General features: G+C 44.5%; 2 protein-coding genes across 4 annotated transcripts; one reads left to right on the top strand and one right to left on the bottom strand.

The window, feature by feature from the left end:
• The first annotated feature begins 962 nt into the window (after positions 1-962).
• NIM1K (NIM1 serine/threonine protein kinase) lies at positions 963-11,544 on the top strand. The gene is made up of 3 exons (XM_059837038.1): positions 963-2,165; positions 7,768-8,036; positions 9,977-11,544. Exons 1-3 carry the CDS (start codon positions 1,874-1,876, stop codon positions 10,724-10,726), a joined length of 1,311 nt encoding a protein of 436 aa, XP_059693021.1. The 5' UTR covers positions 963-1,873; the 3' UTR covers positions 10,727-11,544.
• An 818-nt stretch (positions 11,545-12,362) lies between these two features.
• On the bottom strand, positions 12,363-23,597 carry HMGCS1 (3-hydroxy-3-methylglutaryl-CoA synthase 1). Of its 3 annotated transcripts, none has more exons than XM_059837036.1 (10): positions 23,470-23,597; positions 18,599-19,056; positions 18,127-18,252; positions 17,464-17,628; positions 16,634-16,802; positions 16,333-16,503; positions 15,457-15,563; positions 15,009-15,134; positions 14,571-14,734; positions 12,363-14,173 (listed from the first exon to the last, which is right to left on the bottom strand). In XM_059837036.1, exons 2-10 carry the CDS (start codon positions 19,044-19,046, stop codon positions 14,081-14,083), a joined length of 1,569 nt encoding a protein of 522 aa, XP_059693019.1. In that variant the 5' UTR covers positions 19,047-19,056; positions 23,470-23,597; the 3' UTR covers positions 12,363-14,080. The 3 variants fall into 3 exon arrangements, with proteins under 3 accessions (XP_059693019.1, XP_059693018.1, XP_059693020.1); XM_059837035.1 differs by lacking the exon at positions 23,470-23,597 and adding an exon at positions 20,315-20,338; XM_059837037.1 differs by lacking the exon at positions 23,470-23,597 and adding an exon at positions 20,098-20,237.
• Positions 23,598-25,560: the final 1,963 nt, after the last annotated feature.

The following is a 25,560-nucleotide window of genomic DNA, read 5'->3' as shown; positions in this document are numbered from 1 at the left end:
TATTTTTATTTTCTGTCAACAATGAAAAGGACTCTTTTCTTCAAACATGAGTAAGCCAAAAAGAGTTAATGAAGGCATTATGGTAGTAGTAAATTCTCCCTCTCCCTCTGTTCCACTTACAAACTGCATGAGCCATTAAATTTGCAGCACACACAGTAAAGAAGCATCCCTAGTTCAGAGAAGTGACAGACAGAGTCACAGACTCTGAGGGAAAGCCAGGCTTTCTGCATCACCCTGGGACAGGTTTGTCTGCCTGCAATGTGGCTGCAGCACAGAGAGGTAAGGTGACTTTCAAAATTTCTTCAATGTGTCTCAAGGCAGGGAGCAGTGTCCTAGAGCATGGGTCAGTCACATTGGCCTCTCTGTAGGAGCAGATGAGTGCTTCTGTGCCATTCCAGTTCCCATTTAATGAAACCATCACCAGATGCTTTTTCTTTGCACTTAGGTCGTGCCTCTGACCTCTCTTCCTCTTGCTCACGAAGGAGATTGTAGGGTTTAGAGGGCAGCTCCACCTGGCAAATGTCACATGCCCTGTGCTAGTGTGGCGCCTTAGGTGACTGTCTGCCTAAGCTTCAGGCAGTGAGTTACTGGTCTGATTCACTCCCCCTCAATCTGGTGCATCTGTCCTGGCAGTCGGGTGTCTCCTGTGTCCATCAGTCGGGTGTGCTGCAGGCGGGGAGCAGGGGAGGTGAGCGCTGCCACTGCCTGAGCTGTCTCAGCTCTCGTGCCCAGCTCAGCACCCTCAGGCATGCAGCTGCATGATCAGCATTTGCTGATCAACTCTGGCTCTCAAGGTTAAAAGAGAAAGGTAAAGAAGAAAATATTGGTGTGCTGCTTTAAAGGGAAGCAGTTGCTTGTGTATTTAGGGTAAGTACTTCTGTGTCTGTGCTGCCAGAGTTAAACTGGTGAAATGGTGTGGGTCATGCTGTCATTCAGTGAAGCTGTTATGTAAAGGTTTTAATTACTTTCTTCATCTGTCTGCTCAGGAACACCACGCGTCTGGCAAAATTTTGAGAAGGCTCAAGGCGTTAAAGAAAGCTCATCTAAATAAAGGAGGGTTAACGTGACATTGCAGTTACTTAATCCTGTATTGTCCTGCCATGTGACTGCAGGGATACTGAGGCGCAGCATTTCTTTTGCCTGGTGCACAGATTATGCTTTTCCTGTCATCTTCCAGAATCAGTCGCTTTGTTGAACACACCATGGGAAAGAAACAGAGGGGCAGCGTACTTTTTACAGCAAGGCTTCCATACGCAGTGACATTTCCAAGGTACAGTGACAAGCTCACAGGCTGAAGAATGAAACAAAGGCAATCCCTACAGTCAGCTTTTGGACTTTTACCAGAATCAAGGAGAACTACGATCTTAAGGTCAGCTATTCAAAATTAGCTAGAAGTATCTGGATTTATTCAGAGCAGTTAATCAGCTTTCTGTTTGACCTTTATCTATCAAGTTAGTTCTCAAAGGATCAAGCTAAAATCTGAATATTCGTGTCAAATATTTTGCATGTGTCAAATGTACTGCATAGACAGCAAGCACCTTGCCACTTTCTTGCACAAAGTTTGCAGTTTTAACTGCAAAGCCTCTTTTACCTTTTACCTAGCTGAAGATCCGGACACACTAATCTATTAGTGAGGAATGGATGTTTTATCTTTGATTTTGGACAGGACATGCAATATGTAGATGTGCCAGATGTGTTTTTGAACAAATTTTCAAACTAGTCTTTGGACTTTCTGTAAGCTGCTATTTTATTTTTCTTTTGCTGCATTTGTCACCGTGTCCATAATGTGCAGGATTGCATATTCATACAGAATTACTTCATTTAAACTTCTCAGGGCACCTTGTTAAATGGGGAAGTGATTACCCTATAGACTATGACAACAGGATATGTGAATGAAGGAAGTCTTGGAAAATACCGCTGTTCCAGGTGGCATCACGAGGACAGCAGGGAAGATGATGGGCACCCAGAGTGCCATGAAGGAGATGAAGAGGGCAAACAGCACAGGCTGACCCCCTTTGAGAAACTAATGCAGGATATGTCTCATAATGAAAAAGTGGTGAAGGAATTAACGCTGGGAAAGAGAATTGCCTTCTATCGAGTCAGAGGAGAAATAGGAAGTGGGAATTTCTCACAAGTGAAGCTTGGAATTCATTCTCTAACCAAAGGTAGGCACCATTGCATGCTGAGTGACCTATATAAATGGCTTCCTATGGGAAGAAAGAGGCTGTATGAACCTTAAATACACATACAGAGTTTGTGTGTCCGTGTCTGCATGTGTATGTGTGTGTGTATTTTTTAACATTTTTGAGTTAATCTGTAGACAGGTTCACACATAAATCCTCAGGGTTGGATTCTGCTTTAAAGAAACTAGAAACATTTTCTCTACATGGCAGCTATTACAGGTGGAGTTCATCGCTGCACTTAATGGAGTTAACACATCCTGTGGCTCAGACACTCCACACTTTGAAGTGTGGTATTGGGCCTCCCCTCCTACCCCCCTCTTCCCTGCCCTAGCTCCTGGCCCACAGGGATACAGGTGGTGAATGCCCAGGATAGCAGGTTAGGTATGCTCCTGCCTGCAGCCAGAGACAGCAAGGCTTCCATTTTTTTATCACAAATTTTACTACTATGAACAAAAAATTTTATTTGGTTGCGGTAATTTTGGTGAGAAATGCTATGCCCACTTAACTGGCTCATTTGCTGATGGTTCTTTACTGTAGAAAGCTAGGATGGGAGCTGTAGGTGTGGGAGGAAGTAGCTATAGGTGTGGGAGGAACGGGTGCAGGGGAACAAGCTCTGGTATCACCAAACTGGTGTTTGTGTTGAATTGTCAGTTTTATTGTTTTAATTATACAAAGCACCCTATCTACTGCTTCTAGGTAGGACTGGAAGGGCTAGGTAACTGCAGTGGACACTTCAGTCATAGGTATAACTAAGAACTTGTCAACAGCTGTCCTGTTTCGTCTTCTGCCTTTGTCTGGCAATATTAGAAATTGGTTTTTTCTGTCAGGGTGACTAGTTTTCTCTGTATCTTTGTACACTACTATCTTGCTTTTCTTCTAAGAGTCTTTACTATTCAGTTTGATTGACTCTCCTTCCCTTCATCATCTTACAGGTGAGAGAATGAGATGTGGCCCGAAACAGTGTTGTCTATTGTTATTTTCTTTAATTACCTCTTTCAGCCCAGATTTAAGGGGGATGAAAGCTCACAATTATCCCTTGGGTGCAGAGGTTGTTGCACTGGGAATCTTAAGTGGAGAACTGATGGTACCTAATTTTTCATATTTAAGCCTGCCAACACCCAAGGGTTGCTTTAACTGGGTTTTGAGTTTTTGGTTATTCTTGTTTCAGAAAAGCATCTCGGTTCTACTTGGTTCACAAGTTGTTTCCTCTTCTGTGATACTTATTTTTCTTCCCAAGGTAGCTGTTTTGTGCTTACTGTTGGGGGAAATGCTGCTCCTGTACTGGGAACACAAGGAATGCTAATGAAAGGCAGTTAGAAAGTCAATCTGGGTTAACCCTTTGCTCAACTTACTTAGGAAACAGGTTGCTTTAGTATCTGAATAGAGCTGATTGAAAAATTTTGAACTTCAGCGAATACAGTAAGCTCAGACAAACTAAATACCATAACCAAAACTGTACTTTTTTCTTTTTCTGGAAAAGGTTATTTTTCAACAGATATGTCTCAAATTATTTTTCTTTTGTTTGTTTGTAACTTTTTTGGCTAAAGCGTTCACTGGAAAGGGAGTTGATTTATTGATGCTGAGTTTATGACTGTCATGAGGAAGGAAGAATGAAAGATAAATATTTTCTGACTCATTCTGCCTGTGAGTTTATCCGTGCCAATAAAATACATGGTCCTGAACAGAAGAACAGGAACGTGCACATAGGCATTCATATATACACACTCACCACCACCAAAGATTATTGTTTTTTGTGGTAGGTACACATTGTTGTGTTGGCAATGAAATTATGTTCCTGCACAGTGTGTTAATGAGTGCAAGTCTTTTTTTAAAATCTGATTATATAAATAAAAGGCTTCATCATTAATGCTGATCTGGTCTCTTTGGAAGAGGGTGGTGTATGTGTCAGAGGGCTGTTCAGCTCTTCAGTTACTTCCAGGTTTAATATGGTCTCTCTCCTGTATCATCCTGTATCAAAAGAGGAAATAATTTTGTTTTTTACTAAGATGAGCCTTTGTAAAAATTACATATATATGTTTTTCTGTTGCCCTTGTGATCTGTTGCAGCAGGACACATGATTTCCAGAGAGAGAGAGGAAAAAACTTCAGGATCATACTGGATGATGAACCTTTTTCCCTCAAAAGGGCTGTCTTCATTGTTTAGAAAACACAGAAGAATCTTTAGTGCTATGATGCGGATGCCATGTCCCATGGCTTGGACAGGTGCACTCTTCATTGGATAAAAAGCTGGCTGGCTAGCTGGAAACGGAGTGGTGCTGAATGGAGTTATATCCATCTGGGGCTAGTCACCAGCAAAGTTCCAGAGGGCTCAGTATTGGGGCCAGCCCTGATTAATGTCACTCAGTTTGCAGGTGAGAGCACATTAGGTGGGACTGATGACCTGCTGGAGGCCAGGAAGTCCCTGCAGAGGGAACTGGAGAGGCTGGATGAATGGGCTGAGGCCAGCAGAGTGAGGCTCAACAAGGCCAAGTGCTGGGTCCTGCCCTTGGGTCACAACAACCCCAGGCAGCTCCACAGGCTGGGGCAGAGTGGCTGGAAAGGAGCTGGGGGTGCTGGTGACAGCAGCTGAACATGAGCCAGGGTGTGCCCAGGTGGCCAAGAAGGCCAATGGCATCCTGGCCTGGAGCAGCCATGGTGTGGCCAGCAGGGCCAGGGCAGGGATTGTCCCCCTGTGCTGGGCACTGCTGAGGGCACACCTCGAGTGCTGTGTCCAGCTCTGGGCCCTCCCTGCAAGAAAGGCACTGAGGAGCTGGAGAGAGTCCAGAGAAGGGCAATGGAGCTGGGCAGGGTCTGGAGCACCAGTCCTGTGAGGAGCAGCTGAGGGAGCTGGGGGTGTTTGTCCTGGAGAAAAGGAGGCTCAGGGGAGAACTTGTCACTCTCCACAACTGCCTGACATGAGGCTGTAGCCAGGTGGGGGTTGGCTTCTTCTCCCAGGTAGTAAGGGACAGAGTAAGAGGAAATGACCTCAAATTGTGCCAGGAAAGGTTGATGTTTAGGTTGAACATTAGGAAAAATTTCTATACCACAGGGGTGGTCAGGCCTTGGAATGGGCTCCTCAGTGACTGATGAAGTCACTCTCCCTGTGATGTGTATATGTGCCATTTAGGGACAGTCTTTAGTGGTGGGCCTGACAGGTTGGACTTCATGATCTAAGAGTATTTTCTGATTTATGTTTCTATGTGTTGTGCTATTCAGGGGCTTTACCCACTATATAAACCTGAACTTTGGCAGAGATTTTCTCCAGAAATTAATGGCATTTTCTTGCTAAGGACTGTTAAATTCCTGTTCAACTTTTATTTTATATGCCTTCCTCTGACAAAGGAAGTGTGAGAGCACAGCTGAATAGAAGCAATTACGGGCATACACAGTTTCTAGCTAGTAAGAAGTCTGTCTAATGTGACACAAATTGCAAAGGCAGGAATGTCCAGGCACACAGTTTGTTGTGGTTTCTTTTAAGCAATTTTAACGTGGTTTTATTTGTATATTTTTTCCTTCTCCTATCACATCATACACCATTTCTTCCTGAAATTGCTATTTCCCAACTTTTTCCTAGTTTCTATTACTAAGATTTCACCTAGCACTTTTCAAACCTCACAGACTGCATATAGTCAATCAAAATCTCTTTCAACTCTTTTTGTAATTATTTTGGTAAATAAACTGCCTGCTAAAAATGTCCTGTTCAGCACAGCTGCTAAGCAAGAGTAATAGAGGATTTGTAAACCAAGCATTGTTTGGGAGCAGAAAGGAAGAGTTTAGAAAAGAAAAGGAAGGTGTCAGATTTCTTTGCATGGAATGCATTTGCAACTGCAGTGATGTAGATTTAAAGGAGCTTTGTCCTGATTTATGGTGGTGTTTGAGTAGGATCAGGCTCTTCAGTTCAAAATCTCCTCTTTCCTTTTACAACTTAGCAGGAAAACTTACCCGGAGGAAAAGTGGGGCAAAATGACAGGTGAAAAAATTAACCTAGAAGATTTTATTTTAAAGCCCAAATGTCCCCAACTTGCATGGTTAAGATTGTAAGAGTTGAAAGCGTTTAGTTGTGCAAATATAACCTACTGCTAGCTGATGCTCATTCCTCTTGGTTTAGGAGATCAGTGTGCTATGAACATGACGAGGGTCTTTCACTGGGTCAGCAGTCACTGTCAGTAGCTGCATTTCCTCCTGGTTCACCCAGCTCCACACCACACAGGAGGTACCTGCTTCCCTGAGGGGCTCTCCCCTCACACAGACAGAGAATCTGTGTGACCAGGATTACTGCCTTGTACTCAGCACAGATTCCTAAACACAGGCACGTCAAGGGATAATTCAGCACTTTCCACCACAAGAATCACATGTGCTTCAAGCATCATCTGTGCTTCAGTAGGGACATCAACTGATATATGTATCACACTAAAAAATGTAAATATACCAAGTATGGGGTTTTCTTGATCTGTACAGACACATGCATAAGTATCCTTAACATTCCTTTATATATGTTGAAATATTAAATTTTTGTTAAAACTTGATCATATTCAATAAAAACTTGAATGGTTTGATACCTGAACATGTGTAAAAATGTAATAGCCTTCTCCCTCTTTTCTAACAGCAACAAGTGAACAATACCTTTTTTTCCTAATTTATTCCAATTTACTAGAAACCAAGGTGAAGTTTTTTGATGAAAGATTTATTAAAAGTGATTAATTATTAAGAAATTTGTGATTGTTTGACTGAGATAGTCTTGAGGGGGAAAAAAACCCAAAACTGAACAACCAAGAATCTCTTATTCCCGGAATAAATAGTTGTTTTTATTGCTGTGATCCATTTTAATTTTGCTGTCTTGACAAGTTATACAAAGCCACTGTAAACCTGTTTTAACCAGACTAATCCTTCAAATACCCGCTGTGTTCAGAAGAGTAAAGACAAAAGCTGTAACCTACAGACTAAAAGAGGAACATAAGGGCAACTGTGATTTACCTATTCATATTGCTCTGAGCTACCCTGATGATGTGGTGCAGCTGTAGATATATATAAGTGTTTTGTGGCCTTTGGCTTCTCTGTGTAGGCTTCCAGAAACATGTAGGACTAAACAGCAGCTAGATTTGCTGTCTTACAGCATCCCTGCAACTTACTTGACTTCACTGCTCAGAATAAAAGAGTCAAAGCCTCTAAATTCCCCACAAATTTGTCTGCCTGGTCAGAAACAAAGCACACAAATTTCACACCTCCATTAGTCTCCAAGTACCTGGCTCATCTGAGGAGCTCTGAGCAAACAACAAAAGCACAAAAGACTCTCTACCAGCAAAAGCAGATGCTGTACCTTCAAACACGTAGCAGCAGATGATCTGATCAGCTGTTGCATACTCTAGCAGCCTTCAGTTACCGGAGCACTGAGTGGGATGTTGTAGACAGAAAGGGGCAAGGGTTGTGTGAAAGATTGCAGGGGCTTAGTAAGTCCCTGCAGCTTAGTTTATACTGATGAGGTGAAATTTTATTGCACTTCTACAACCAAGCATCATTGTATGTAAATGGTATTACCATTTTGTACCTGTTGCATTAACAACATGGAAAAAATGTTTTCTTCTCAGATAAAGTTGCAATTAAGATTTTGGACAAGACAAAGCTAGACCGGAAGACTCAACGTTTGCTGTCTCGTGAGATTTCCAGCATGGAAAAGCTGCACCACCCAAATATCATCAGGCTGTATGAAGTTGTGGAGACACTCTCAAAACTGCACCTGGTGATGGAGTATGCAGGAGGCGGGGAGCTCTTCACTAAAATCAGTACAGAAGGAAAGCTGCTAGAAACAGAGTGTAAAATAATCTTCTCCCAGATTGTGTCTGCTGTGAAGCACATGGTAAGTTGCTCTTACACAGGCATGCTGCCTCTCACTACTCTGAGCTCATTCTGTGGATATTTCTTTTGAATTTCAACAGTAGATTTATTGTTACCCAAAATTTCAGACCCACATTATTAAAAAGCAAAACAGCTAATAGCTATAGAAGAGCTGTTAAAGGTATCTGATGGTTTTCACATCCACCTCAAGTTACTGCCTCTCTGTTGACAGCTTTTAGGAGGAGACTGGAAACACCTGGTGGGTGGAATCACCCTTCTGGCACCAGTGTTCTGGTGTTATAATGTGTTCTGCTTGCTTTAATGTGCTGTGGGCACCAGTGAACAAAACTTCGTTTCTTCCCTCCCTGTTAAAAAATATAGTATCAGTCACTCTTCCACTTCCAGATAGGCTGGTTAGGTGTTGCAAATATCCCTTGCTCATTAATGAATGTGTGAATCTGTCACTTAAAGACAGTCAATTCCTGGTCCTCACTTTCATGCAAGTCTGTGAGGTTTAACACCCAACACTTCTTGCCTGGTCTTCAGTATATACACTTAGGGTGATGCTATTTGTGTAGAGCCTGAAGCATCTTGTCAAGGCAGAAAAGGAGCAATTAACTACTTCGGTACATCTCTAAACCTTGCAGAGTAATTACAGCTACTTCAAAAAAATAAAAACACGGAGAACTGTTCTACAGGTCTGAGAAGCAGCTTTCGTTAAAATTGGCTCAGGGTGCCCTCCGGTGGCTCCTGTCCTCCTTGCCACATAACAGCTTCTGGCGAAGTCAGAAACAAGGGTGAGCCCAGGTCAGACGTCTGGAGACTGCATCGTACACTACTCGAGGCTTACGTAAACAGCATTCATTTCTTATGTGTTTTGACGAAATGATTGTATGTGCTTTAAGTGGTGGATTAGCTTCAACGTTTAATCCATAGGACAGGCACCCTGCAGCTATAGGAATTGAATTTGCATTTCAAAATTACACCACGTTTATTTCCTAGAATTAAACATAGACTATCAAGCTGGCCAACCTCTTCATTTGTACACAGAGACTCCTGCACATTTCCCTTTTGCTAAGCCATCACATCCAGGCTACATAAATCCTTTCTCCTTGCTGCCAGTCCATCCCCAAGAACAGCGGATCCCTGGCTGTTACTGATGCAAGTTGAAATAGGATGCCAAAGGGTTTCTTTATTGCCTCCAGATACTGTAGGATGTTACTCCAAAGGATAAGGCATAGAGTGCTCATCCATTCCTTCTAGTTATTCCAAAGATGAAGCCAAACTCTTACTTAATCAAGGCAGGTATATCATGACTAAGCAGAGCAAATTCAGCTTGAGTCCTTAGCTACTACTGGCATTACCAATGGAATAAAAGTAGAAATTTAGATTTCTAAAACTAGAACAAACACCACTAAACTTGGTTGTCCAGCAACATAAAGTGCTATGAAGCCCAACTCTGTGGTCCTTTTCTCCTGCTACCACCAGTTCCTCATAGGACATCAGATCACAGAATGTAATAGTAGCAAATTTCTTACATTATCTGTGATAATGTTCAATCGGGGAACTAAATGTTTAAATCTGTAAGTTGCATGTAGTAACTGCAAAAGCAAGTGCCATGAACCCTAGAAAAATAGATTTTGCACATGAAGCTGTCTAACCTTGTGGATTAGTCATGCTGCCCTCACACATTTGCTTCATGAAAATAGTTGCTATTAGTTAACAAGTTGAGAGTGCTGTGTTTAAAAATCCCAGCATCCTTCTCCTCCCCCTACTCAATTGTTTTTGTATCCTTGGAGAATTAAGTTAGATTTGTTTAATGATTTTTCCAATTGCAATACTAGTTTCAGAATTTGCCCAAGATAACTCCCTTTCTCCTTCTGGCTAATTAATGAATTAGAGGTAGCCATTGAGAACTTTCCTGGGAACAAAACAATACCAACTTTTCCTCTTCTTCCACAGCATGACAATAATATCATTCACCGGGACCTGAAAGCAGAAAACGTCTTCTACGCCAGTAACACCTGTGTTAAGGTGGGAGACTTTGGATTCAGCACAATAAGTAAAAGAGATGAAACTTTAAAAACTTTCTGTGGCTCTCCTCCTTATGCTGCTCCTGAACTCTTCCGAGATGAAAACTATATTGGCATCTATGTAGACATCTGGGCACTGGGAATCCTCTTATACTTCATGATGACAGGCAGCATGCCATTCCGGGCAGATACAGTAGGCAAACTGAAAAAGTGCATTCTTGAAGGGACATACACTTTGCCTCCCTGCCTCTCAGAAAATTGCCAGAAACTGATAAAAGGAGTCCTTCAGCCAGTACCAACCAAGAGATACTCTGTCAAACTGATTATGAACAGTGAATGGATGCAAGGAATACAGTTCCCTAAACCTTTACAGACATTTAAACTGGATCCAAAGTATTTATCAGACATCAGTACACTAAAAGAAGAAGAAATTGAAGTGAAAAATATTCTGGAGGATCTGGGAATCACAGAACAGCACATTCAGAACAACCGGGGAAGAGATGCACGCAGCTCCATAACGGGGGTCTACAGAATCGTGTTGCACAGAGTACAGAAGAAAAGGGCACTTGAATCTGTTCCTATCATGTCCCAACCAGATCCAAAAGAAGACAACTCAAGGAATGGAATCACTTCTTACAGTGGCATTAAGCACACATCCAAGCTGTGTTCTATTTTATAAAATTGCACTGCAGGCTTTATGCTCAGCAAATTTGACAAAGGGGATTATTCACTTATCCTTAAGCTGTAGTGTTACTTTTTTTTGTAATTTTTGAATAAACCAAAAATGCTTCATTTTCTTTGCATTTCTCAATTAACAGTGAAGCTACTCAAAACCAGAGCTCTTGTGCATTTGTTTGACCCTTTCTCCATATACTTGGTATAGCCAGTGCAAGAACCCAGTAACTGCAAAGATCATGAGTGGAGGAGATCTTTTAATAAACACCATGCTACTGCTCCCCGTTTGGGAGATTGTCTGCACAGGCATGTAACAGCTAACTTCTGAAAAGCTGTACCTAAGCTCAACACAACTTCACCAATGCAAACTGGGACAGTTTTTGCAGAGAACTAAATTTAAACAGAGACCAAACTATAATCTAAACAATTGCAAATTCTTCTTTTGAACTTCCTCATCAAATTTAACAAGTTAATTTTTAAAAAGCATTTTATTTTCTTTCAAGAAACATCAAAGCTCTTGTTGGTTGCAGTTCCCACTTGTCACAAATCCAGAAGACAAATCAGGATTCAGTACTTTAACCCTGTATGTGTGGGTGCCTGGCTGATTGGGCTACCATCAATTACCCTTCTGACACCTTTCACTGCTTGCATGATTCTGCCACTCTGGAACTGCTTGGACTCCAGTTGCATTCCAATAAAGACAGATTTAAGCATACTCCAAAACCCATGTAGTTTTAAGTTCTTGCCTTAGCCCTAGTTACCAGTAGCTGAATGCAAGCAGCAGCAAAATCTGCTTATATTCACTGAGCATTGCAGGCTTGTCCTCACTCCTGCCATCCTGCTTTGGCAGCCAAAGCTCACACAAAGCTGATTGTGACATTTGATCACTGCAAGATAAAAGCTGGACAGTCTGACAACTCCAGTTGTTCTGAGCATCACCAAAATGCAGATGCTCGGATTTTCAGCTTTAGTCGCTTATTCTATGCTTAGATCTTCAAAAGCTTTAACTCCAGTGCAAAGGACAAGTGTGGCAGCTGTTACCTGAACAGGGACAGCTGACATGCCTAAGATAAGAGGCAGAACCTGAGTTTAGCTAAGGAAAGACACCCAACACAAGGTGTACACAGGTACAGCTGGTGCTCTCACATTTAAAGGCAGGACACCTTATCTGTTATGACACCGATGAGACAATAATTTCACTTTAGAGGGAATAATTCATATAAATGAGCAGTGGAATGACACTGAAAGGCCATGCATGGGAAACTGGACTCAGTGAGACTCAGGTATGTACAAAGTAAGAACAAGCCTTCTTCACAGAATTTCTGAGGGTAAATAAAACAATACCAATTTTTATAAAACAGTAATTAATTCCATTTCATAAAGTGGGTATTCCTCCACTACAAACAGTTTCCATACAAAAGCATTTTAAATTATCTTGAAACATGGCCCTGATAAAATTGTTTTACACCAGCTGAAGCAATTGTATTTTCCACTTCTGTAATGGAATTACTAAGAAGAAAGATGTAGAATGTCCACACAGCTTGTGACCCCACAACTTTAGGTTTTTACCAGAGCCAGCTTCCTCTTTCCTGTTAAAGAAATCCATCCTAAAAAAACCAACAAGTCAGCACTACTCCCAACAGGTTTCAAATATCTCAAACTTTATTTTAATAAAGGATCAGCCTCACAGACCTGTGAGGCCTGTGCCAGTAGCTCACCTCTTGGCTTGTCCACTGCCAGCAATGGACTTTGTTCCATGACAGTTTGTTTTACAGGTGCCAAGTTAAAGTTTCTTGAGGGCAACCTAAACCCAAATACTTGCAAACACTATCATCATGCATTGCTCCATCATTTTCAGCAGAACAAACAGATTAGTATTCATCAATTTATATTAAACAACTATTTTACCAAGGCTTGACTGTACAAATACAGCAAGTTATCAAATCCTAGTGAGTGACAGGATACAAACACTTTGTTGTACACACACAAAAAAATGTAATTAACAGAAATAATTTTTTGCTACTTTATATTAGATAATGTAGCTTTGTAGAATTAGCAAAGAAATAAATTCAATGAAACTTCATTCTGTACATTAGCTCAACTTAAATATATATATACATATATATGTATGTATATATATATATATATTATACAAGCTTTAAAGGCTCATATCATAGTTCATTTCCAATCTGGGCTTTAAAAATCTACCAGAATGGACTCCCCATAACCACTGTAAATCTATCTACTGCTTGCAAAATGGATAGCTTTAGCTTGCACGCTGGGGAAGGGGGGAAAGAAATAAAAGACTCCACTCCTACAGTATTACCAATAGTGAGAAGGACTTCAAAGTACAAAGCCAGATTCAAAGCTAGAAAGAGTCTTTTGGAAATGTATTATATAAAAGACAACTAATAGGCTAGAGTTCCAGACAAAGTGATAAACATCACTCTCTTCCTTAGTTAGCCAATTAAAACAGCTCCACAATAGCTCTAAATTTTATTTGAAAATGTTGCTGTCTTGAATATTCTACTAAACCATCTATTATGGTGTCAAATCAATGATCCCCTTTCTTTAGAATAAAAAATTTACTACCTCCCTTCTTCTTCATCTTTCCTCCCAGTCTCCTGTGACTTAAAATGAAGGTATAAATCACATAAGATGTTAGAAGGAATTACACATAGTAACTAACACAGTGAATCACAGAGTTTCTTCTAAGAAGACCACTTGTCAGCCTAGCCGTTCTTGATCCAGTCACTTTGACAGGGAAGAGAGGCTCTATTCCAGCAATGGATGTTCTTGGTTCTATGCCTGTCCCAAAGCAATGGGGTGATGGGAGGCAGACTAGGAGATGAAAGGGAAGGTGATAAAGTGAAAGAGAATTGCAGTATTCAGAAGGTTGACTGCTTATTGTCAAGGCACTGAGAACCCTAACATTTAAAAGCTTGGACTATTTTGCACACAGTTGAGTACTAGCAGAAGTTAACAGTGTAGGTTTCAAGTCAATTTACATGGAAGAGCAGGCAGAAGATTCCTTTTTTTTCTTCTTTCTGTGTATGAAGACTTTTTAATAGACTATAGCTACTTCTCAGCAATTAAAAAAGTTCAGACATGTTAAGGAATCCCCACAGCACCTGGCAAGTCCTTCTATCTCCAATATACTCCTGATTTTAGTGTTCTGAAAATACTATAAAATCAGCACACTATAGTATGATGATTTTTTTCAAGGAGCCTAAACTTTTTTTTCATGCTCCAATTAAGTACTAGTGTACACTGAAACTTCAGTGCTACTGCAATCCTTTTTCTCTCTCTCTCACCCTGCCCTCACACCTCCTTTCTTTCCCCACCTCACAGAGGTATCTTAATGCTCCCCATTGGAAATGGCGACAGTAACGCCTTCAGATTCTGTTGTTGCAGGGATTCTTGGCACTTTCTTAGCAGGGCTTGGGATGTGCTAAGAAGAAGGGAAAAAAAACATTAAATACAGTTTACTAGTTCACAGACATTCATACTTCATGGCTAGTCCAACTCTCAAACAACATTCATGCTACAATGGACGGCTTGGCCTTGAGTCAATTAAATTGATCATGCTTCATGCAAACAGATCGTGTGAGAAGAGCCAGTTTGTTTCTCTTTCATTCTTGTGCAGTTTCGTTCTTTTTATGATGAAATGTACTTTTTAAAATCGCAGTTTCAACTTTTTACTTCTGGCTTGTATGTCACATGTGTTAACAAAGTATTCAATGTAACTCGTAAAACCACTTCCTCTTAACATACATGCACATGCCAAGACAAACATGTAAATGGTTCCACCATTTACATCAAACTTTAAAAGAGTGCCGAGTGTTCACCTCATGAACAATGCCTGAGTGGACAACTCCAACTCTTGCTTCCAGAGGTCCATCACTCATGAGTGGGCGCCGGGCATAAGTTCTCCTGTGTTTTTCATCCACACGCACAAGGTACCATGTTCCTTCAAAGAGATCCTCAACTGAACACTGTGGAATATAATTGGCTGTAAGAAAGGGAGTAACACATTGTTAGTTGTTTCCTGGTTAGAGTTTCACCCAGCATAGGCCTTGGCAGATTGGATGCACTGAGACAGAAAAAAACAAGCCACCATTTTTACTTCAGACATGCTGGGTAAAATGAACACAAGCTACTTAGAAGCAGAAAGGGATGGACACTTCCTTCATCCTACATCCTAATCATTTAAAGTCTGGCAGATTAAGTGATAAGCATTTTGCTCAAGGACTAGGAATGATAGACATTATTTATTAGGTTCTTACCCAAATGATGTGTTTCCTGTCTGAGCTTCATGTTTTCAGCAAAGACATCAGGTGCAATACATTTTCTTGAGTCAAGTCTTGTTTTGAGATCAGAAAGGCTGGCAGTTATTTTGTCCAGTGCAGAACCTGCAATACAGAACCATCCACACAGGGTAGAGTCAGTACTGAGAACTGCACAATAGTATGTGAACATTTGCATTATAGAATCTGAAGTATTAGTAATTTAAAATATTCCCAATTACCAACTCAAACATTGTTGAGTTTGAAGACTATTATTTATTTGTTCAAGGAAACACTTAAACACTCCCTGGAGCTGGACATTCTCAGTGAGGCACTGCTGTCATTAAGGCACTGCCCTGAGGGTTTCCTTATGCTAATGTGTTGTGCAACAAGGCATCAAGAGCTAGCTGAGCAAGTGAGGCAGATGACATCACCTCCAGTCACTCACCAGGAGTGGCATCCTGTGTGACCCTGATGGAATACAGGGTAGCAGCAAAACCAGAGCCATATGAGAACACGCTGATTCTCTGTCCCGCAAGCTGCTCTGGGGAGTACCTGAAAATCATACAACAGCTTTTTAAAGTCAGAACTAAGCCAAAGTTCCAGTTTTAAATAACTAGAAACTGCATCTAGCTTTGGAAAAGCAACCAGCACATTATAGTGTCTATAATACACATTTAGCATACTATGTACATAAATGCTGACTTTTAAAAACACTAATTCAAATACTGCTGTTATGTGCTGAGTTTGAAAGCTGCCAAGACATGCCTGATTAATGCCCAGAATGTGATGAAGGCAGAAATATTTCATTCTTAAGCAAACCAAAGCCAAAAAATAAACACATCTTGGAAGACAGGATCAGAATAAACAAAAAAGAAAACTCAGGAGTGGTTTAATGTTACTTAATATAATTTTGTAAAAGGCTGTATTTGAAAAAAAAAATCAATTAAATACTAATTTAATTTGGCTTTACTTATTATAGTAAGACAGAGAAGATATTCAGATTTCTTTTCAACTTCAGGAGTGTTTCTAGGGGAAGGAAGAGGGGGAAAGTTGGGGCTGAGAACAGACACTACCTTACAAATAAGATCCTACTTTGCAAGGCAGGAAGCAGCTGTTTTGCATCAGCTTCTCACACAGACATTTTCAATCTGCATGTCACTTGAACTGAATGTGTCTGCAGAATTGTGTTTTAACTTTAGTTTTTCTGCTTAAGGCAATCTCGTAGGGAAAGGTTTGGTAAATGATGCTTTTACAATAGATTTTCTGAAAAAAACCTTTTATGACCTTATTCATAAAAGGCTTTTCCCAATTTTATGCTTACTGGGCTAGAAGAGAGGCAAGGCAACCGTAGACTGAAGGGGTATACATATTTCCATTCTGATTGGATACAAGTAATGAAGCTTTGGTTTTCTGATTGAAGAGCTCTGCACTAGCTTTCATAAAAGCTTTTTCCACATCTCTGTCAAAGTATGTATCTTCAAGTTTTATATCCCTATTCAAAAGAGGAAAAAAAAAAACCCAAAAAAGAAGTTCAGAAACAGTTAATAAAATAGCAGAAAGTAAAAACACACAATGAATGTGTAACAGATTATGTGAATGAGGTAGACAGCAGCCTTTCTCACCTGAAAGCTTCCAGACCACTGAAAACACCATTTGCTGTTTCTGGGTTCTGGTCACTGAGAAAGTCATTCAGCAAGAGTCTAGCCACAGATTTCTGTACCAGCTTACAGTATGGAGAGTGGAAGATCATGAATCCAAAGTCATTCAAGGTGAAACGTCTGTCTGTCCCCTCTGGAAGTGGCAGAAGTGTTATGTTACAACCTCTGTTTAATACTCACTTCAATTATGGAAATAAAGAAGGGAGCTGGCAGGACACCAGTCATTGTAGCATGTTGGCATAGAAGAGACACAAACATACAAGTAACACTAACCACTACTGTCAAGCACACTGAACACACTGCACTGCTTCTGTTTAAAAATTCTTTTTTTACCACCATTTGCACCAGCTAACAATGTCTGCTCTTTCTCCAGGATAAAAAGCTATGTTTAACAGAATCTCTGTATTTCTACCCAGGATTTTGACATAATAATCTACTTAATTTGCTGGGTTTAAAAAAAAAAATCAGTAAAATTACAGAACATTTAAATATTTACCTACATTTCTTAAAAATCTGGATGGAGGTGGATAACAGTATGCTTTTAACCAAGGCATTATATCTTACATCAACAAATGCCTGTAGAGACTCCTGCTTACAGACTGTCAGGAAATTAGCCATGCCAGAACAGAAATAAATAATTTCTTACAGGAGACAGCAAATATTTCAATCACTTCAGAACATACAAACATGAAGAGACTCACAGACTAGTTTTTAGATCAGATACTAAAACTGCCTGTGTGGTACACGCTCGAGAATCTGCCGATCTTGCAGTATCTCTGGGAGAGGCTACGCACCCTTTTGCCACTGGGCGTGGATTTTGTTGCGATACACAGTGTAGCAACGGTCCAATGCACTGAGGTAGCACTGTATGGAGAGCTTGCCATCCACTACAGGATATTCAGAGACCATGTCTGGTTTATAGAAGTCATACGCGTGCTGCATGTGGGTTCCACGCAACCCTGGTGGGCAGAAATTGACAAAAGTTGAAAATTAGTTTATTCAGCTGCTTTGAGTCAATTGGGATGTGTCAGTTGGCACATGTGGGAAAAGAGGCAGTTTTGGCCCCTGTTCAGCAGATTTTAATGGCAATTCTGGCCTTTTGAGATAAGATTTCACACAGTCCTCAATGGCCTGTAAAGCAGAGTAGGACTGAGCATGACAAACACATGCAATAAAGCATTGTCATATTGTCCTGGAAGTAGAATGTTGTTTTGTTCAGCTCTAGTATTACTCTATCAATTTTACTGGAGAATCCTCAAGGAAACAAACAAATAGGAGCACCTCCAATTGTTCCCTGCTTTGTCCTGTAAGAGTTAGCCCAGACCAAGAAGAGATAAAGAACAATTTCTGACATTAGTGGAGTTGATCTGCTGCCTCAGCAAGGCACAAAGACCAGGGAAGAGGCTCCAGATGCAGTAATCTGACCTGAACAGTGAATGTTCTCCCACTGGACTCACCTCTCTCAAAAATCAGCGGTGCATTTGGGCCGACCAGCATTGCAACAGCACCAGCTCCCCCAGTGGGCCTGGCATTTCCTGAGGCATACACAGCGATGTCTCCAGCCACCACGAGGGCATAGCGCCCTGGAAAAAACACACAGGGAAAATGATGAGAAGGAGCCAGGAGTCTGACACATCTTAACAGCCATCAGCAATTTTTAGACTCCAGTTATTGAGGAGATGACAGCAAGATTAAAGGGCTCTTCAATTTTGACTTTTCTCCCACATTTAAATCACCTAAATTTACAGAAGACCTTTACATTAGCAGCTATGTTCATGCTGTAACTGAAGTGGAAATGCCCAGAGCATTTAAGCACTTTAGAAAACAGTTTACCCTCTGAATTTTATATGGTTAAACATGACCACTGTCAGTGTAGGGCAGACTGATGTAAGGATGATGTAACTTTTCAAGAAAATACCCTTGACTCACCATCCCAGGAACTGGACTCAATCCAATTAATAGCATTAAAAAGAGCAGCAGTGCCTCCATAGCATGCATTGGTGGTGTCGATTCCTTCTACATCTGTATTACCAGACTCTTCAAAAAGCTGCATCAGGACCGTCTTCACAGACTTTGATTTGTCAATTATGGTCTCCGTTCCAACTTCTAATCTCCCAATGCAATCATAGGAAAGGTTGTTTCTCTCCATGAGCTTCTGAACCACAGTCAAGCAGAGGGAATTGATATCCTCGCGGTCAGAGCAGAATCCCATCCTTGCCTGGCCTAGCCCAATGGTGTACTTCCCAGCATCCACGCCATCATACTTCTCCAGCTCTGTCTGGTCAACATACTGAGAGGGAAAATATATTTCCAGTGCCACAATTCCCACATCTTTGGGCCAACAGGATTCAGCATTCACTGGAAGAGACCCAGGCATTGTGGCAGATCTTTAAGAAAAAAAAAGAAAACCACAAAACCATGTGATTTACTCATATATATTTAGAGGAGCCTACTTTTAGTTCCTGCAATTGTAAGGTAAAAGTTGTGTTGCATGTACTCTGTAATGTCATTTGCAAAACGCAAGGCTTTGCCCCTGGTGAAGCTTCGGTACAAGCATACTGTAAACATCATTAGTTTTATAAGATTTTTATTATTAAGTGAAAATACAGATTTCAGCCCTGGAGATGAACAGATGTAGGTTAAACCCAAGCTATCTTTCTGAAGCAGAAACACACACCGAGTGTTAAGTGTTTGAGAAATTAGTGTTCAATATCTTACTTCTGCTTATATGCAAAGTCTCAATTTTGCATATAACCAAGCTAGAAACATTTCATATTTTTATTAGCGTTGCTAGTTGAAATCCCTTACTAGAAAATAACCATCTTAAGACAGGCCAGGACTCTTCAAAATCATTTTTATTTTTAAACAAAGCAACCTAGGTCACTTTGTTTTGTTTACACTTGCAACAAGGCAGAACTATTTCTGTGTGAGTTGTTTTGTTTTTGGTTTTTGATTTCAGTGGGGGTGTTGGTGCTCTTTTTGGTTTTTTTATTTGTTGCATTCTCTATTCTGGCATTCCAGAACACTGAAACTCCTAATACCATGCCCGGAGGAGTATTTCATGGCCTGAGATGAACAGTGTTCTCCCTGACAGGCCGAGTTTCCTTATTCTAACCCCACAACTTTCCTGGCACCACACTTGGGAATTTACTACTCCCAAGGACACACTACACCCCATTACTTCAACCCTCCCTCAATTACACAGCCCGGCACCATCCTCCTCAGCTTACATCCTGACAGGGCACTCGTCCCTTCCGTGCCCAGCGCCAAGCTTCCAGAAGCCACGGCCAGCTGCATAAAGGGACAAAGAACAGCCCTACAGCGCACGGAGCGGTTTTAAGCAAATGTACCAATTTCGTCTTTCTTGTGTCCGCTGCTGCCACCGCCACCCCCCGCCCCTCACCACCTCAAGGTTATCCATAACCCACCCTGGAGCCGGGCAGGAGCCGCGGGAATGTGCGCACAGGGTTTGCACCGCGCCCCAGCCGCAGGTGGAGCCCGGCGCCCCGCGGCCCCGGCCGTGACCCCCTTCTGCCCCTCACGCCGACGTGCCGTGCCGTGCCGTGCCGTGCCGTGCCGCCCCTGCCCCTCACGCCGGCCCGCCGTGCCGCGCCGCCCCGGCCCCTCACGCCGCCCGCCTCTCACACGCTGCGGAATCCCATGGCCGCCTCCTGCCGCGGGCAGCGCGCATGCGCGCCGCGGGCAGTGCGCGTGCGCAGCACCGCCGACACAGCGCGATCGGCTCGGCCGGCACGGGCAGCACCGAACTGGCCAGCGCCCGAACCCCCGGTGCGGGGAGGCTCCCTGGGTGGCCTTGGCTGTGTTTGTTATTTAGGACAAGCACTCAGCACCTCGCTTCTATTTCCAAAGTGGAGCGGTGTCGTGTCACCTTATCTTGCTTTAAACTAGACAGTTAAAAAAAACCCCAAACAACCCACAAACTGAGCAAAAGCATAATTATTCCTGCCTCCCGGAAGCTGTCGGGCAGGATTTTGGATTTGTTATGGTACAGCAGCAGGCTGATGCTGTTTGCGGAGTGGCCATCAGCCAGGGGAGGGAGTGTGCTGGTCCTGAGAGTGCCCAAGAGCTGCGGGCAGCAAGGGATGTCCCTGCTCAGCACCGTGAACAAGTCACACGCACACGGCCTGGGGACACACAGCAGCGCTGGGCTCCAAAACCTGGCTCCAAGAGCTGTATGCTGCCCCAAATCTGCACAGGCACTGCAGGAAGACGCTTTCTGGCTCCCATACGAGTGAAGACACACTGCCCACAGAGATCCCAAGGTACCAGCTGGGAAAAGGGCTTTAGGGTCCAGCTCCCTTTCTGGCACAAAACACCTCATTTTATCAGAGGAAATTCCAGCTCATCCATGTCTGGCAGCCACACCTAGGGTGAGCCATGTACCCAGAGTAGAGCTCACTGTTGCTCCAAGGGCCAGAAAGCTTAAATTTGGAGGCTGCAGAGAATCTCAAAAGGCCTAACTTTATTTAAGATTCATACAGAAATCATTGAATAACTTGGGTTGGAAGGGACCTTAGAGATCATCTCATTCCACCACCACCATCCCCCCCCGCCCCCCCCCCCCCCCCCCCCCATGCCGTGGGTTCACACACCTTCCACTAAACCAGGTTGCTTAATGTATCCAGCCTGGCTTTAAACACTTGCAGGGATGAGGCATTCACATGTCCTCTGGGCAGCCTGTGCCAGTGTCTCACTACCTTCACCCTAAAGAACTTCTTCCCCATATCTCATCTAAACATACTCTAAGTTTGAAACCAGCCCCCTTGCACACGTTCTTGCAAGAAGCCCCTCTCCCTCTAATTTTTAATAAGCTTATTGTAAGTACTGAAAGGGTGGAGTGAGGTCTCCCTGACGCCTGCACGGAGCATATAATGGACTTGACAAATAATGGGTGTAGGGAACAGCAGCTTTTAACCAGGCAGTGAATTGTTGGGAAAAACAATATGCCAAAAGGAGTTATATTATTGATGAGAGCTAATGAAATCCAGTGTTTTCTGTGCTTGCTCCTTACAGAACTCTGAGGTGCCAAAACTGGCATTCAAGTGATATTACTTGCTGCAGTTCTCTCATCAGCAAACTTTGTGCAGAACACAACTAAAGGGGGGGGGGTGTTTCTTTTGTGTTCCCAGGCTCACCAAATACCAAGCTCACCAGGCACACCCAGCAGGGCAGCAGTCTGGGCTGCCAGGCTGTACTGCCATGAGAAGCACTGCTTTGTAAGCATGCTCTGACCACTGAAGGAAATGGGACATATGACATCTTGAGTCAGTCAGTCATTACAGAAAAAAAAAATTGTTTACTCAGTGTAAAACAGACAGTCTTTTGTCTTCCTGGTCAAACAGCAAAAAACATGCTATCATTGAGTTTTTACTGAAAATGAAAGCTTTCTCAGAAGTACCATTTGTTTTAAAATAACAAGAACCCCAAATGCTTTGGTTTATGGAAATGAGAAACATGCTTTGTTTCATCTCTCCTTATGATTCTGCTGGGAATGAACGAGAAGAATAAGACAAGCCACTTCTTTCTGCTTGTGCTACCATAACCATGTTTGCTTGTAACAACTGGCGGCATTATTGTCTTTCTTAGGAATTTGAGCATATTATGTCCAGAATTTGACTCTGTTATTTCCTGCCTAAGTTTTTAATTCTAACGGAACACTTTACTCAAAGGCAGAAAATAAGCCCCGGCCTTGTTTGCTACAAGGGATGCCTTTGGCTCCAGAGGACCACTGGGACGGGCTGTGCCCGTGGCAGCCCCGGCTGCGACATCACCGACCGCACGGGCCCGCAGGTGACACTCGAGCGCACGACACCCGGGCCGCCACCAGAGGTCGCCGCGCCCGCCGGACCGCGGCCACATCCCCGCGGGACGCTCGGCTGCGGGCGCTGGGATGGGCCGGGACCGGCATCCCCGCGGGATGCTCGCTCACCGCCGAGCGCCGGGATACAGGCAAGCCGCGCAGAGCAGCTGGGACGGAACCTCGGGCGGAGCCGTGCGGCCCCACCCGCGCGGATGGCGGCACATCTCAGCACGGGGCTCCGTCACAACACGGGTGGGCGCCGGGATGCCCACACCCTGCGGCAAACGCCGTCAGGAAAGAAGGCGGCGGCATCCCTTGGGGCAGCACCCGGCTGCCTTTGCCTGAGCACGGGTGGTGGCACGGGCAGGGAGACACCCTCGGTCCGCCTATCCCGGCTTGGGAGGGCGACGCTGTCGCGACATAGAGAGGCGCCTAAAGGACTCACGGAAGGCTCCTTGGTTGCCTCCGAGACGGGGGGAGAGCCCGGAGGAGCCCCGCAGCTGCCGCTCACCGCAGCTCACACAGCCGGGGGCCTCCCCCGAAGGCAGGAAGGGAGGCGGCGGTCGGGACCCCCATTCCGGGATGCGGTTCCTTCGGGACGCACCTGGTTGCCCGGGCAGTGAGCGTCGCCCGCTGCGCCGCCCTACGGGCCGTGTGCTCGGGACAGCGGCTGGCGCGGGATACGAGGTGACACCTAAGTTAAGACACCCTGACACACCTTTTTGGGGGGTTTTCTCATCTTTTTTTTTTTTTGGTCTTTTTTTGCACTTTAATTTTTTTTTTATTCCCCACCCCCCCCGTGCCGCTCTCCGGGCGTTCCTCCGAAGGCGCTCGCATCCACAGGAAGCCGCTCCCAGCTATGCCGACCCTGCGTGCGGCTCCCCATCCCAGCCCCGCCGCCCCTCGCGGGCTTCCCCCACGCGGCTCCGCGGCCCTTCGCCCCCGACCCGAGTGTCTCCGCGGCCCGAGCCGCGCTCACCCGTCGGAGGTGATGGCTCCCGGTGTCGTTCCCGATGTAGCTCCCGTTGTCGCTCCCGCTGTCGCTCCGCACGCACTCAAGACAGCACCGGCCTCCGGCGGGCGTGCGTCCCCTTTAAGCAGCTGCACCGCCCGCCACCCGGCCCGCGGCCTGAGCGGCAGCGCCGTTCACCAATCATGACCGCGGTCGCCTCAGGTCCCGCCCCCCACCCCGCGAGCGGCGGGCTGAGCGGGCGGGGGGAATGGCGTGAGAAAGTGACGCGACGTGGGCAGAGGGCGGTGGGCCAATGGGGACGCGGCAGGGGCGGCGGACGCCCAATGGGAGCCGTGGGCCGTGCAGAGACAGCCAATGGGAGCGCGCGCCCGACCGCGGGTGAGGGTAGGAAGGGCTCGGGCCGGGCGCGAGGCGGTTGCCTGGCAACGGGAGTGTCCGCGTGTCGCGGCCCGAGCCGCCCGGAGTGTCCCGGCTCCGGCTCCGGCCCCGGCGCATCCTGACCCCGGCCCCGGCCCATTCCGGTCCATTCTGGCCCCGGCTTGTCCCGGCTCCCACCCTTCCAGCCCCCAAGTGTCCCGGCCCCGGCGTGTCCTGACCCCGGCATGCCCCGGCACTGGGGCTCGCACGGGGCCCTGCCAGCAGAATTGCTTCACGGAGGATGTGATGGATGTCCTGCCCTGCCCTGCCCTGCCCTGCCCTGGATCTTCCCGTAACATTTTCGTTCAACCTCGTTAAATCCTCCGTGTGCCAAGCCGCACATCACGGGGTTACTGCTGTCTGACAAATTGGTATTGTGTGGGTTCCTCCTGCCAGCCTGGCTTGCCTTTAGGCTGTACGATGATTTATTGCCACCTAATCCATTGCTGCACACCCCCGGAAAACTGGGAGAACAAACCTCTGTTGGGAAGGTGCTTGGCAAAAGACAAACAAAAGTTTTGTACCCTGGGTAATTGGGTCGTAAACCACTGTTCAAGTGAAGGAAATGCACTCCCTTAGCAGCTCTCAGGTTCTGTGCGATCTGGCCACTGCAGCCAGCAGAAGACACCAGCCTGCTCACTCCAGGGTGTCAAACCACCATCTTCGGGTCAGCTAAAAACATTGCTAAGGAAATGGAAAAGGTATCATTGAAAATGTGAATTCCTGTCCTGTTTGTTCAATCTGTTGTGCCATTGTCAAGGAAAATCATCACAGATTTGTCACATAACTATCTGTAGTGTGAGGATTGAGAAATACTACTGAGAAATCAAGAAAAGTTTTGCTTGCACGTGCTACCCTGCAGTCTCCTGATAAGCTTGTGCCAGTCACTGCTACAAGCCAGTTCCATTTGTAATTCTGAAAAAAACATGTTGACAAAATGCAAATTCAGTAGATGATGGTGTAGACACATCATGTAGACACAGCTACCTCCTTTGCCTACAGTTTCTGGGAACTGGGGACTTCTCGGGAAAGTTCATCTTCTGTTTTGGGACTCTAAAACCTAAATTCCTTCTTCTTTTCCATTCCTACCACAGGAGAAAAACAAAAAACCAAACTCAAAACAAACAAACAAACAAACCCCCACCAAAACAAAACAAAACAAAACAAAACACCCCACCAAAAATCAACCAACCAACCAAAAAACCAAAAAAAACCCCCTGAAAACCATACAACACTAAAAAACTAGAAGCAGAGCTGTATCCTCATTCTAGGCATCAAAATGGGCTCCTAATACCAGCCTCAACATGCACTTGGTGATAAAATGTTTCCTGCCACAGGGATGCCTGGATTGCCCTGACTTTATGGAAGAGGTGCTGGGGAGCAGATGGACCAGTCCACTTCCCTGCTCCCTGGTGACTCGGCTGCCTGTGCAGCAGGCCAGCACAGGTTCCCATGTCTCAGTGGGAGACTTTTCTCCAGGGCTGGGGCTGCCCTGGAGAAAGCAGTGTGATGGAGCTGTGAGGAGCCTCCTTGGCCACCTCACCCCTTTCACTTGGGAGCCATATTCAAGCTTGGGCCATTGCCAGAGGGGCACCATGAATGTGCCTGTGCGTGGTAAAACTCTTGCTGACCCTGACCCAGAGACTTGACTTCCCAGCTTCACCTCCAACCTGCGCATCT

Source organism: Haemorhous mexicanus, chromosome Z, assembly GCF_027477595.1.
Source record: "Haemorhous mexicanus isolate bHaeMex1 chromosome Z, bHaeMex1.pri, whole genome shotgun sequence".
Lineage (NCBI taxonomy): Eukaryota > Metazoa > Chordata > Aves > Passeriformes > Fringillidae > Haemorhous > Haemorhous mexicanus.
Note: the sequence above shows the minus strand (reverse complement) of the source record. Positions and strands in the feature narration are given on the sequence as shown.

Coding starts and splice junctions, on each gene's coding strand:
- HMGCS1 (XM_059837035.1), bottom strand. Junction 15,564..16,332: donor CTTGCCTCTCTTCTAGCCCA/GTAAGCATAAAA, acceptor TATGATTTTCAG/GTACTCCCCAGAGCAGCTTG. Junction 15,135..15,456: donor CACACAGGATGCCACTCCTG/GTGAGTGACTGG, acceptor TCTGTATTGCAG/GTTCTGCACTGGACAAAATA.
- NIM1K (XM_059837038.1), top strand. CDS start 1,874: ATGACAACAGGATATGTGAATGAAGGAAGTCTTGGAAAATACCGCTGT. Junction 2,166..7,767: donor AATTCATTCTCTAACCAAAG/GTAGGCACCATT, acceptor TTTTCTTCTCAG/ATAAAGTTGCAATTAAGATT. Junction 8,037..9,976: donor TGTCTGCTGTGAAGCACATG/GTAAGTTGCTCT, acceptor CTTCTTCCACAG/CATGACAATAATATCATTCA.